Raw genomic sequence first — 13,007 nt, 5'->3', positions numbered from 1 at the left:
GCCTGCCCTGGCTCCTTCTACTCGGGTTGCTGTTAGGGAGAAGGTGGTAATTACATTCTCTATCTACCTGCAAGTCTCCACCCAACCTCTTCTACCTGCAAAAAAGGCTTACATCAAAATTGCCCTCCTCCAAACACAAGTACAGACACCCAAAGCTAGACACTCCCTCATCTTACACCACCTCCAACAGGACTTAGAGTCTTTGCATGTCAAACTACCAAGTAAAATAGAATTTTGAAATAAAGATATAAACGATTCTTCCCAAGTTTACATCGGTCATCTCATCCATTGAGAAGCCACTTTCCTCATGTTCAACCATCCTTGTAAAAAGCTGACCATGAGGAGAAAGAGATACAGAAGCCAAGGTGGATACTATATCCTTGACTCCTTTTTAAATGAGAAATATTCACTTTGAGGAAGCATCTTTCATGCCCCAGTGTATAGACCCTAAGCTTCTGGCATGGAAGGCAACGAGGATTGGTGAAAAGAGGAGTAACTATGCAGTCATTCAGTCCTATATTAAAATCCCATTTTTAAAATAGCTGCTGTGAACTTGGCCAAGTAATTTAATCCCCCTTAGTCTCTTTTTCCCTTATCTACAGCAAGGGATAAAATACTATCATATAGCATTATTGTGAACATGACACAGAACGTGGAGGTCCATAGTATATAACATGATGTAGCTCAGTCTCCCCACTGAGAGTTTTCAATATTGGTTTTCAATGACTGAGTTTTTCAATATTGGGAAGTCCAGTGACCACTTATTCCTGTGAATTTCCTGTGAACACAATATGAGAAATCTCAGCTAGAGGCATGCGCTTATAATCGGGAGAGGGGGGTCCACAGACAGGGGAGGGGATACTTAGCAGTCCATCCTTCAACAATTCCTACCATTTCCCCTTTGGAAGCTGTACTCATCAATAAATCAGCACGTGGTAGTGCATTTTTTTTTAATTACGTGGAAATTTTGTCGCTTTTTGTTATAATAATATACAAACAAAAGTGTTTTTCCCCCTGCTCTCAAAGATATGTTGTTGACAACTACAGTTTCAGAAGCACAAGGAACAAAAAACTGCCCAAAAACTCAAGATGAAGGCTAAAATGAGATTTTTTTTAAAAAACACCTCCCCTGATGGTACCTGGGAAATGTCACTGTGGCTGCTCTCACCATGGATGATTTCCTTACCCACAGTCAGTGCGATAAAGAGACACAATAGACATAAGAATAGCTTAAAGCTTAACTGTAAGATTATTTTTCAAGAAGCAGTAGCTTCTCCAAGTATAATACCTTAGCTTCTAGAAAAAGTAATCGCTGCAAACATTTGAAAAGTCGAAATTCTATACAAGGACACAGGAGATTAACACAATTGAACGTAATAGCTCTTCCCAATGATTTCCTAGGGATTGGACCGCAAAAAGCCTTAAGACGGCTTTCCAAATGTATTTTATTTATTCATTGAAGAAAAGGCTATTTGAAGTTCTTGTATTCCTTTCACATAGAGATGCTTCACTGAGCTTTATGAGAAGTCTGTAGGTGCAAAATGAGTAACTCCTCAGCTTCTGGAAAATGTAATCATTGCAAACATCTGAAGTGTTAAAATTTTATGCAAAATGTCTTTTGTAAAAGATACAGATAAATACCTTGAAACAAAAATCATTTCAAACTGGTCTCAGCATTTATGTTTTAGAAATTAATTCAGGGGACTTCCCTGGTGGCACAGTGGTTAAGAATCCGCCTGCCAATGCAGGGGACACGAGTTTGATCCCTGGTCCAGGAAGAGTCCACATGCTGCAGAGCAACTAAGCCCATGTGCCACAACTATTGAGCCTGAGCTCTAGAGCCCACGAGCCACAACTGCTGAGCCTGCAAGCCACAACTACTGAAGCCCGTGCACCTAGAGCCCGTGCTCCGCAATAAGAGAAGCCACCACAATGAGAAACCCGCACACCGCAATGAAGACCCAACGCAGCCAACGATAGATAGATAGATAAATGAATAAATAAATTTTAAAATATATATATTAAAAAGAATAAAACAAAATAAAAATTAATACATACTCAAATGCCTATGAATGCACAGAGCATCTCTGGATGGTAACAATAGCTGTCTCTAGGGAGATAAGGGTAGGAGGGCATTTCACTGTTCAGTGCATCCCTCCTGTGCTTTATATTTTGTATTTAATTAAACGTGTTCTCTTCAGTAAGCAAGGCAACTCGCGCATCCCATTCAAGGTGAGTGATCTTTCCCTACAATCAGTACTGGAAACTGACCTTCTCCCTAACCTGCACCTCAGGTATGCTACAGAGCAGAGAAGCTCCTTGCCTTCTTTCCACACTGGGCATCAGCTGTGTTGGGTGCTGTGCTGGCACTGAAGTATACAATGAAAATAAGATGCTGCCTCCTGACTGTCCCCACGGGATGGCTGGGCACCCCCCCACCCCTGTGCCCAGGCTCCAGCCCTACTCAGTTTTCTCCCAGCCACAGAGCAGGCCACCGCCTTTCAGATGTATCACTGTGGTCTTTTCCTTGTTGCCACGCACCCCCCCACAACCCTTGTGATTAAATGGCTTTTTTAAAGAGGCTAGTATGCATCCTCTTCCTCAGTAGCCCTGAGACACAATGACCAAGGGAGGAGGTTTAAAGCCCACTTCCTCTTGGCCCTGGAATACCAGTGGACACATTAAAGTCAGTAGCTGTGTGACCTTGGCAAGTTGCTTAACTTCTTTGAACCTCAGTTTCTCATTCTTGAAATGGCGGCAGTCATTATACCATCAGAGGGATGGAACGGAGATTGAATGAGATTAGTTATGTAAAATGCCTAGTATAATACCCAACACATAGCAGGTGTGCAATAAAAGTGAGATGACGAAATCATCATTATCTTCAATGGTAGTAGCATTAACTGGTTCTTACTGTCAAAGGATGATGCTTTCAAACTTCCCAGGCCTGCACATATTTCCAGCTGTCTGTCTCTGGACCTGCTTACAAGCAGTATGCAGCAGTAGAAAGGGTGGGCTTTAAAGTCAAAGAGGTTTCACCTTGAGCAAATCCTTAACATCAGTTTCTTCAGCTATAAAGTGAGGAGAACTATACCTTCCTCACCAGATTGGTGCAAAGATTACAGAAAATGTACAAAAAGCACCTGGCACTTAAGAAGTGCTCGATACACGTTGGCTGTTTTCACCTTACTCCAAGGGGGCTTATTTATTCACTAGCCCCAACACGCCTTTCTCTCTTCTGCCTCTGCATCTTTTTTCAGCCTCGTTGTCCCTGACTGCCTTGCCCCTGTTAGCATCTCCATCTCTGGAAACTTCCATGTATCTTTCTAGTTTCAGTTCCATCTGAGAGCTTTCATGAAGCTCTCTTTGACCACAATGGCTTTTCCCACCTCTGAACTCATAAAGTATTTATCTTCTGTGGGGAAATAGGAGGTAGAAATCCAGAGGACCCCAAGATCTTTCCTCTGTGGCCACTGTTAGACCTAGTAGAAATGAAGGAGTCAGGCAACAGTGTACAGAAAGAACTCCATCACATGTGGCTTGGGGACAGTCCACTGGGAAACTGCTCTTTGGGAGTTTCCCAGTGGACTGTCATCTGGAGGGGTCACTTGCCCTTCCAAAAGTCAACTCCATGATGCCTTATTCAGGAATGTTTCATAGGGCTTCCCTGGTGGCACAGTGGTTGAGAATCTGCCTGCCAATGCAGGGGACACGGGTTCGAGCCCTGGTCTGGGAAGATCCCACATGCCGCAGAGCAACTAGGCCCGTGAGCCACAATTACTGAGCCTGCGCGTCTGGAGCCTGTGCTCTGCAACAAGAGAGGCCGCGATAGTGAGAGGCCCGCGCACTGCGATGAAGAGTGGCCCCCCACTTGCCGCAACTAAAGAAAGCCCTCCCACAGAAACGAAGACCCAACACAGCCATAAATAAATAAATAAATAAAATTAAAAAAAAAAAAGAATGTTTCATAACAGAAAATGGTCAATTTTTTTCATTCATAAATTAAGACACAAAACAGGCTGGCGGGCCACTGGACACATCAGCTGACGTCCACATGAGCAGTCGCTGTTTCCATCTCTCCGTGGGCCTGACTCCAGCTGCTCCTACACCCATTCGGTTCAAATGCGATTGATTGGTTCCTCTCTACAAACTTTGGACAGTTCCGAACAGCACTGCTGAAGATACGGCATCTCATCAGGAGCCTTCGTGGGCTCTTCTTTGTGGCAGTCAACTCACACTCTTGCTGTTCCCCAAGCCCACCATAATCTTCCCTGCCTCCTGTTTTCCCTCTACTTGGGACATCCTTTCTAAAGTTCTTTACCTAATGAACCCCACTCATGATTTAAAATCCAGCTCAGAGGTTGCCCTCTATGAAGAACCCCACCACCAACCTCTCCAGACACAGTTTATAACCCAGTTACATAGTACTGCCAGAATGCTTACTCCTTTCTCCCCTCACAAGACCATGAGCATTATGAGGTCAAGAATAATTTTATAACCCCTGAGTCTGCATATCAGAGTGTCTGACAACCAACACATTTGATTTAATGAATTGATAAAAAAAAAACAGAAATAAATGAATGAGTGATGTCATTTCTAACAAAAGATACTATCCCTCCCAGCTTTCCCATCCAAGTGGTGCCTATAAGTTATTCTTGGTAGGTATGGGTTGGTGAGGAACTACACATGGGTTGGTGAGGAACTACACAGGGCAACGGAGCCATGTTTGCAAAATGTGGGTACTTTTTGCAAACAAAAAGTGGGAAAGTACTTGTATCCAAAAATAACAACTCCCCTAGGGCTTCCCTGGTGGCGCAGTGGTTGAGAGTTTGCCTGCCGATGCAGGGGACACGGGTTCGTGCTCCAGTCCGGGAGAGGCCACAACGGTGAGAGGCCCGCGTACCGCAAAAAAGAAAAAAAAAAAAACTCCCCTAGAAAATATTAAGTCAAAGGAGTCTTCCATTTCTGTATTTCTTGTATTTGCCCTCCTGAACTACTATAGAGGTCTGGTTTCCAATGAAATCTGAAAAAGTGATATTTTGTAAAAGTACCCTATTTTTTAATTTACTAAGTAGCTATAATCCCAGGCCTGAAAAATACCATATTCAGTAGCTGCCGTTACTCTGTGAAGCAGCATTCCCAAGATGTTTTCCTCTGGTAATTACTGAGCAATCCATTGTCACCCTTAGGCCTGGCATAGGATTCCTGCGTGCCTGTTTACTTTCTGGCTAATTTGGTTCCTTTACGTCACATGACCTTCAGTGATCCATATGCAATATGGGAATTATCCTAGCAGGACTTTCTTTAGAGGGTTCGCAGAGGTGTGCTGAGCATAAGTAATACATCAATTTTTAAATCCAGGCAGAATGAGTCCATATCATATGTTCCAGGAAAGCCTGTAACGCTGTAAGAGAACCAAAGAGCTTCTCGATCTTTGTCATTTTCCGTAGGAAAATGCCTCACCAAGTACATCCTTTTCTATGCATTCTGAAGCAGGATATTTATGGGGTCAGAGAAAGACACTAACAACTTGCCCAAGCTGTTTAGCTCGTATTTATTAACTGCTTAATACAAGCCAGGAGCTGTACCTAGGACTTTACATGCCTTGTTTAATTTTCCCCAAAATACTGGGAGGTTTTTATTTGTTATGTAGATAAGGAGCTTGAAGCACAGAGATGCTGACAACTTATCCAAGGTCACAGAGTCAGCGTTTGAGGTCTAGTCTGCTGACTTCAGAGCCTGGAGCTGTAACCAGTACTCTGGCCTCCACGGTGTGTCCCTCTACTTCTTGTTCAAGAAGAGTTTTTCCAATATGTGTAATTCCCAGACAGCTCTCATAAGATCTTATTCCCTTTGGCATTTTACACTATATTCATATGAGCTCTTTTAAAAAAAATAGTATTTATTCAAAAAATATGCTTCAAGTATTCATCATGCGTGGACATGTAAGACTTCTCTAAAATTTTTACTTAGTTAAAAAGTCCCATGGGGAAAAGATTGTGTCCTCTTAACCTACATTTTTAGATTTTGATATAAAATATCTTGAGTAGGTGCAAAATTACTAACTCTCTGTTCCAATGGAAAAAGACAGCTGCATTCTGTGCGCTGCTGTCCACAGCCAGACGTGTTTCACAGGGAGCTCATTAGGTCCTCAAACACTTATTGAGCATGTCTCCCCATAGACAGTATGCAGAAACAGGGCAGAAGAAGACATGGTCCTGGATCTGCAGGAGCGTACAGCCCAGGAGCTCACTGCTTTGAAGAATTCATAGCCCACAGACAGACCATAACATCAGGTCCACCAAAGCCCATAAAACCAGAAGTTCAAGAGAGAAAGAAATCATAGCCACCTTGGAAAACATCAACTTGCTTTATTGGAAAAGGCTCCTGAAGGCCGATTTCTCACCTCCAGCTTCTTTCTTTCCTTAGTGCTTACTGTCCTGGGAGGACCAGGCCAAGGGTAAAGCTAGGGGGAAGACGTCACAAGTTACTTGCAAAGGACAGAGCTAAAGAAACATGTAGATTGCCTTCTGAGCATCCAACAGCATGACCGAAAATGAATTAACTTTTATTTCCAATGTATATTAAAACAGATAACATGTGAATATGCTAAAACAAATTGAAACAGTAACACAAAGTGTTAGGCAGTGAGCTTTCCTTCCACCCTCGGAGGCAGCATCTCTTACTTGGTTCCTAAGTTCCTCCAAAAGAGAGTTCTGGGCATTTATAATGGACAGAGGTTTATGATGCCCCAGCTCCTGGTCTAAGCTAAGCTAAGCTTCAGGGCAAAGTTGAGTGGCCCATCCTGAAGGCCTGGCCACAGAGATGAGTCAGAAAAGTGGGCAATGGAGAGTTTAATCAGGGGGAACTGCTCCGTCCTGGTTACCTCTGGGGCATGCTGGTTGTCTACGTGCAGGGTGCTGGGAGTCAGACACTGGGAGGAAAGGGAGGGGAAGCCGGGCCCTCCACACTCACAGCTCACCTTACAACTCTGCTAGGCACCACCCATCTTTTAGAGAGAAGCGTAGCATGCACTGGGCATAGGAAGCAGATACAGGAGAGATTACGGAAGATTCCAAGGAGGTTTTAAGCGCTCACAAGGCCCAGCCGCTATTTAGGGCTTCCTTGCTGGGGTGCTGGGGCAGGTGCTGATCCGTGGGGCCCGGGGTTGTGCTCTGTGGTGAGGAGAGAAGCTTTTAAATCTCTACTCCTAAAACCACTCTCCCTGCATCTCATAAGCACCCAGCTGCTGCGATCCTCCAGGACAGCAACTCCAGTTATTTATCTCTATATTCCACGATTAACTTATAAAGTAATGAATTGTCCATTGAACTAAGTTTGGGCCTCTGTCTGGCCAGAGACACCTCCTCGCCCGCACCCTCAGCTGGGAAGGCCATTGACGTGGGCTGCAGCCTTCCAGCCTCAATTCCCCTCCCTCTGCCACCTCCCCTTCATCCCTCCCTCTTCCGCCCCTCCCCCGGTTATTTGGGAGATTAGAGTTCATTAATTAAATCCTGTGCTTAGATCGAACTGTAACGTTATTCCAATCACATTTATCTTGCAGGCTGCAGAGGAGACGGCAGCCTCGCTGGAAACGCGCTGGGGAGCCTGAGCCGGCGGTCGGAGACGCACGGCGCGCAGCTACATCGCCACGCCGCCGCGCAGACCCTCCATCTTCCTGTTCAGCCTCCTGGCCCGCTTGCGCCTGCCTTGGGGGCCTGGCTTCTCTCTGGGGCTCCTGCCCGCCCCTACGCCCTGGCCCTCCGCGGCTCCCCTGCTCGGTTCCCTCCCCACCCCACCCCACCCCCGGCACATACGCTGACACGCGCGCGCGAACACTCACACACACACACTCACACACACTGACACGCCAGCGAGCTGCTGGCCGCTCAATGGACCGCTTTCCCCGCTTTTCCTGATCCCAACACAGCCCGGGATGAGAAATTGCAAAATGGCCCGGGTCGCCAGTGTGCTGGGGTTGGTTATGCTCAGCGTCGCCCTGCTGATTTTATCGCTCATCAGCTACGTGTCCCTGAAAAAGGAGAACATCTTCACCACTCCCAAGTATGCCAACCCGGGGGCGCCCCGAATGTACATGTTCCACGCGGGATTCCGGTGAGTGCGGGCCTCTGAGTGCCCTCAGGTATCTGGTTTATGGGGGCGGGAGGTCAGAGGGGGGTGTTTTGCCTTCTCCGAGACACTTTGGGCAAGAAAACTGCGTGGTCCTTCCATTCGTCTCTCTGATTCTTACACCACCACCCCTCCCGTGCTTTTTTTTAACCCAGAGCCCCTAAAAGCCGTTGTCCTAATCAATGTGATTGCATTCTCGTATTCTTCTTCGGCATCCCTTCCCCCATTTCAAAAATGGGGGGAGGGTTTAAGGAGAATGATGGTGGAGGGAGAGGCCTTGTGTGTATTTGGGAAGGGGCATGGAGAGATGGACATGCGTTAGGTGAGTGCCTACCCCGCGCCCCTGTCCGCAGACTCCACGGCCGGGCTCCGGGCGGTCCGGGGCGATTTAATGGCGCAGGCGCCAGACTCCTCTTGCGCTCTCCTCCTTTCCTCTCCCCAACCCTTCACCCCGTCAGATGATGCGCGGGTCTGTTCTCCGGGAGCCCCTGGGGTATTCGACCTCCATCCTTCCCTCCCTCCCCCGCACACCGCGCCATCGCCCCCCCCCCGCCTTTCCGGGATTTCTGCAATTCCCCCGCCCTCTGCGGGAAGCGAGCCTCCTAAGGGCCGCCTACCCTCATCCCAGCTCCAAGTCACCAACGGGCGCAAGGCAGGACTGAGAAGGCTCCGGGCGAAGCTTGGCGCAGCTCGTCGAGAGCCTCTGCCCCAGTGTGCCCCCCTAGGAGCTCCCCCAGCAGAGCCTCTGAGGGGCGGGTAGGAAATACAGACTGCACCCTGTGGTCCAGGCCAGGCCAGAACGCGAAACCTAGAGAAACCCCACCTGGGCAGAGGAGTGGAGTTGGCCAGCGGCCTCCAGGGGGGTCCCCAGTCAGGGGACAGGGAGTGAAACCAGACCTAGGCTCGGGAAGGAAGAGGTTAAGGAAGGAGCCACCCCCAGCCTTCCCCTAGGTCTCCGGTTCATCCGTCCGTTCTACAAAAATCAATCCGGCCGGACCGCGGGGGCGGCGCGGGTAGGGCTAGCAGTGGTGCGGCCGCTGTCCGCGGTGCTGACTCCCTGGTCCTCTCCGCGCATCCGTTTCTAGCAGAGCGCCGGGCTCCCGCCCCTGCTCTCCGTAAGACGGCCATTTTATGGTCTTTCCCGCACCCGCAGGGATGGACAATGGAGACGGATTTCCCTCGTTTTCTTTCTTCCTCCCGGGTGTGTGTGGGGAGCAGAAGGTGGACCAGATGAGAAGGGGCTCTGGGGCGGGATGTAGCCAGTACGTGTTCCAGCCGCCCCCATCCCCGCCCCGCTCCCAACCGGCTGGACTTTAATGGCTACCTTGGCTTCCCCTAGCTGAGGCCAGCACGTTTGTTTGTGTACTCATACTCCTCTCCAGGTCACAGTTTGCGCTGAAGCTTCTAGATCCGTCATTTGTGCCCTTTCCGCATTCTCTGACTCATGAACTCCAAGCCAGACCTAAGTGGACATTTAATCGGACAGCGTTTTTACATCAAAGGTAGGATAGGGGGAAAAGATCCAAAAGGTGTTCTGAATTCTGGAGCTCAAAAACAAAACAAAACGAAATAATACAAAACAACAAAAATCTACACCTCCCCCAACCCGAGGTGTATTTGCATTGTCTTCTTGGACTGACTGAACAAAGGCTGATTAGCAATCTTTTTTAATTTAAATATGTGGTGCCCTCTCATAAAAAGAAAACTTCAAAAAGACCAATTTGAATGGAAGGGAAAAAAGATATTTCCAGTATCCTCCCTAACTTGAGCTTAATTGAGCACCATGATGTATAGTTAACATTATGGCTAATACTGCCAAAGTCATTTATTTAAAAAAAAAAAAAGTTAAGTACAAAAATACCACGCAATGCATTTTCATTCCCTGACTAGAAATAAAATTTTTTAAATAAAGTAAAAAAGTATTGTCCCACTGAAACACAGAAGACACTACACTTCATCCCTAACAAATTACTAGTGAAAATCTCTGCCCAAATATATGCAGGTATTTTATGGTTTTGGTTTTTTACGGGTTTCTTCTCATTAAATTTTTATAGCTTTTAACATATTGTAAAAGCTACCCAACATTGTTCTTAATTGTCTTGTAGCAGCTTCATTTATACATGAAGGAGTTTTTGTGTTATGTGTGTGGGTTTTTGTTTTGTTTTGTTTTTTGGAGGTGGGGGAAGAAGGATGAGATTTATACAAAAGTATTTATTCTCCTCAGTGATATCTGGTCAACTCTTAGCAATTCCAGATAAGTCATTTCTCCTTCCTCTTTGGTGGGATTATTATGCTGCTAAATGGAATGTGAGCCATCTAGTGTATTCATTAGGGGTATGAATACTTATTTTACAAATACTTATTTTACCACTCTATTTAGGGTGTTGTGTTTTAGTCATAGAATTTCTAGTTATTGCACTCTTTTATTTTAATCTAATGATGGAATTAAAACAAATTCAGTACCTATCCATGGTGTCATGAAAATATTTACTTGAAAGGTTGACACACAGTCACATGATTATGGTTAAAAATTTTTAAACATTAACTAGAAGTTAGTCCATGACAACAATTGATTAATTCTAAAACTCTGAAGTTTTTTTTAACTTTTGTGGTTTTAATCCAATATTAATTTTATAGACAGTCCAGAAATTTTTCATGGGTCGAATACAGTATATCTTTTCCCCAAACATATTTCTGACTCAATAAAAATATTCTTCCCACACTAGGCCATGTGACCCAAATAACCAGTTAGAACAATATTGCCTTCTCAAAACTTCCCTCCTTTTAATCCATTTAGGTAAGCTTTAATTAACTTTCCCAGTATCACTTTTTTTTTTTTTTTTTTTTTTTTTTTTTTTTTTTGCTGTACTTGGGCCTCTCACTGTTGTGGCCTGCTCCCGTTCCGGAGCACAAGCTCCGGACGCGCAGGCTCAGCGGCCATGGCTCACAGGCCCAGCCGCTCCACGGCATGTGGGATCTTCCCGGACCGGGGCACGAACCTGTGTCCCCTGCATCGGCAGGCGGACTCTCAACCACTGCACCACCAGGGAAGCCCCTCCCAGTATCACTTTAAACTTACTTTACCTTTGTAACAGTTTGTAATGAACACTGTTAGTAACTTTGGAAGTTCTGGCTTAAAGCTTTCAGTTTATGTTTCTCTGTATTTTGTCAAATGAAGTAATTTTTAAAAAATAGGATTCCAGGTAAAATGATGATATGCAAAGCATTTAGTTTCATTCCTGCTATTTTTTTTAGGCAAAAGACCCAGGAGGTTCAATGTGGTTTCTTAGAACTGAAGAACCTACTAGGAGAGTAACATATGACCGGTGTCTCTTAAATATTTTAAATAGCAGAGACTTTAAGAGGATACGCTTAATTACACTTAATGCTCAACATGAAAGCAACCAGAAATTAGTACTAAGTATCACCCTTGCCTTGTTTATCCTCTGAATTCTTAGAATATGCACACATTTTCAGGATTTACAATAGCTTCTTTTTCTAAGAATTAGGTTTCTCTAACTTAAATGGGTTTCTATATAATCAAGTAGAAAAATGTTCCTTTTTCATTATTTAAAGGACATTAATGAGATTATCATCTCATTTCTATTAAATATTCAACTACACCCACTGCTATTACCATTTTCATATCTTAATAATAGTACCATACTGACTCATATCTGTTTGGCTCTTATTTGGACACCAGTGATGTTTGATATTCGTTGAATGCTGCAGTCCAATAGCAAACAAGTAGTCCCTAGTTACAAACTCTTAGCCACCAATGTTTGTACATTAATGTGAGCTCTTTGGGGCCTGTGTAAATTGTCTCCCTGTATTTTCTGACACAGTTTAGCCTATGCCTCCCCCTTGATCAAGTAAACTTTTCAGGTAGAGCAGAAAACCAAAGAATTGGCAGCTAAAAACCATAAATTACAACATTTACAAGCTTCAAAGGACTATACCCAGAATTTGAGAGACTAGCACATGTTTGTAAATTCTGAAGCAGTTCTTCCTTCAATTATGAATGTATAATCTTTCTTGGGTTCAGTGCCTATGGTTCTTGTCTAAATGAAATAGCATAAGACATAAGATGGAAAATCAGTTCTTTTGAATGGGATATATTTAATGAATTTCTTTTTATTTTAGGCAAGAAATTCTTCAGCATGTCGATGTAATAAAAAATTTTTCTTTGACCAAGAATAGTGTTCGGATTGGACAACTGATGCACTATGATTATTCCAGCCATAAATATGTTTTCTCTATTAGCAATAACTTCCGATCGCTGCTTCCAGATGTGTCACCCATTGTGAATAAGCATTATAATATTTGTGCTGTGGTTGGAAATAGTGGGATCCTGACAGGGAGCCGGTGTGGACAACAAATAGATAAGTCAGATTTTGTTTTCCGTTGCAATTTTGCCCCTACGGAGGCTTTCCAAAGAGATGTTGGAAGGAAAACCAACCTTACCACCTTCAACCCCAGCATCCTGGAAAAATATTACAACAATCTTTTGACCATTCAGGACCGTAACAACTTTTTTCTCAGTTTAAAAAAGCTCGATGGGGCCATTCTTTGGATCCCTGCATTTTTCTTCCACACTTCAGCAACTGTTACCAGGACACTAGTTGACTTTTTTGTTGAACACAGAGGTCAGTTAAAGGTCCAACTGGCTTGGCCGGGAAATATAATGCAACATGTCAACAGGTGTGTATATTTTATTGCCTTTAACTCATACCCTACCAGATGGCAAATCAATATTGTAATCTCTTGGGGGTGGTAGCGAACTGATTAGTTAGTTGTTGCGGTTAGCTTAGTACCTTAGAATGAACGCTTATGTTTTGTAATGAATGAATGGATCACTCTAGGTAAGAAGTTCAGTC

At 44.7% G+C, this 13,007-nt stretch overlaps 1 protein-coding gene across 1 annotated transcript in view; it reads left to right on the top strand.

Moving 5' to 3' along the window:
• ST8SIA3 (ST8 alpha-N-acetyl-neuraminide alpha-2,8-sialyltransferase 3) overlaps nucleotides 1–13,007 on the top strand; it is a 38,332-nt gene that overhangs the window by 22,696 nt on the left and 2,629 nt on the right. Inside the window, 5 exon segments of the mRNA XM_060121766.1 lie at nucleotides 7,614–7,635; nucleotides 7,637–7,791; nucleotides 7,794–8,115; nucleotides 9,513–9,632; nucleotides 12,274–12,831. Of these exon segments, the coding sequence (XP_059977749.1) occupies nucleotides 7,614–7,635; nucleotides 7,637–7,791; nucleotides 7,794–8,115; nucleotides 9,513–9,632; nucleotides 12,274–12,831 (1,177 nt within the window).

The sequence above is a fragment of the Lagenorhynchus albirostris genome, chromosome 14 (genome assembly GCF_949774975.1).
Source record: "Lagenorhynchus albirostris chromosome 14, mLagAlb1.1, whole genome shotgun sequence".
NCBI lineage: Eukaryota > Metazoa > Chordata > Mammalia > Artiodactyla > Delphinidae > Lagenorhynchus > Lagenorhynchus albirostris.
The sequence above is the reverse complement of the archived record's forward strand: the minus strand, read 5'-3'. Positions and strand labels throughout refer to the sequence as shown.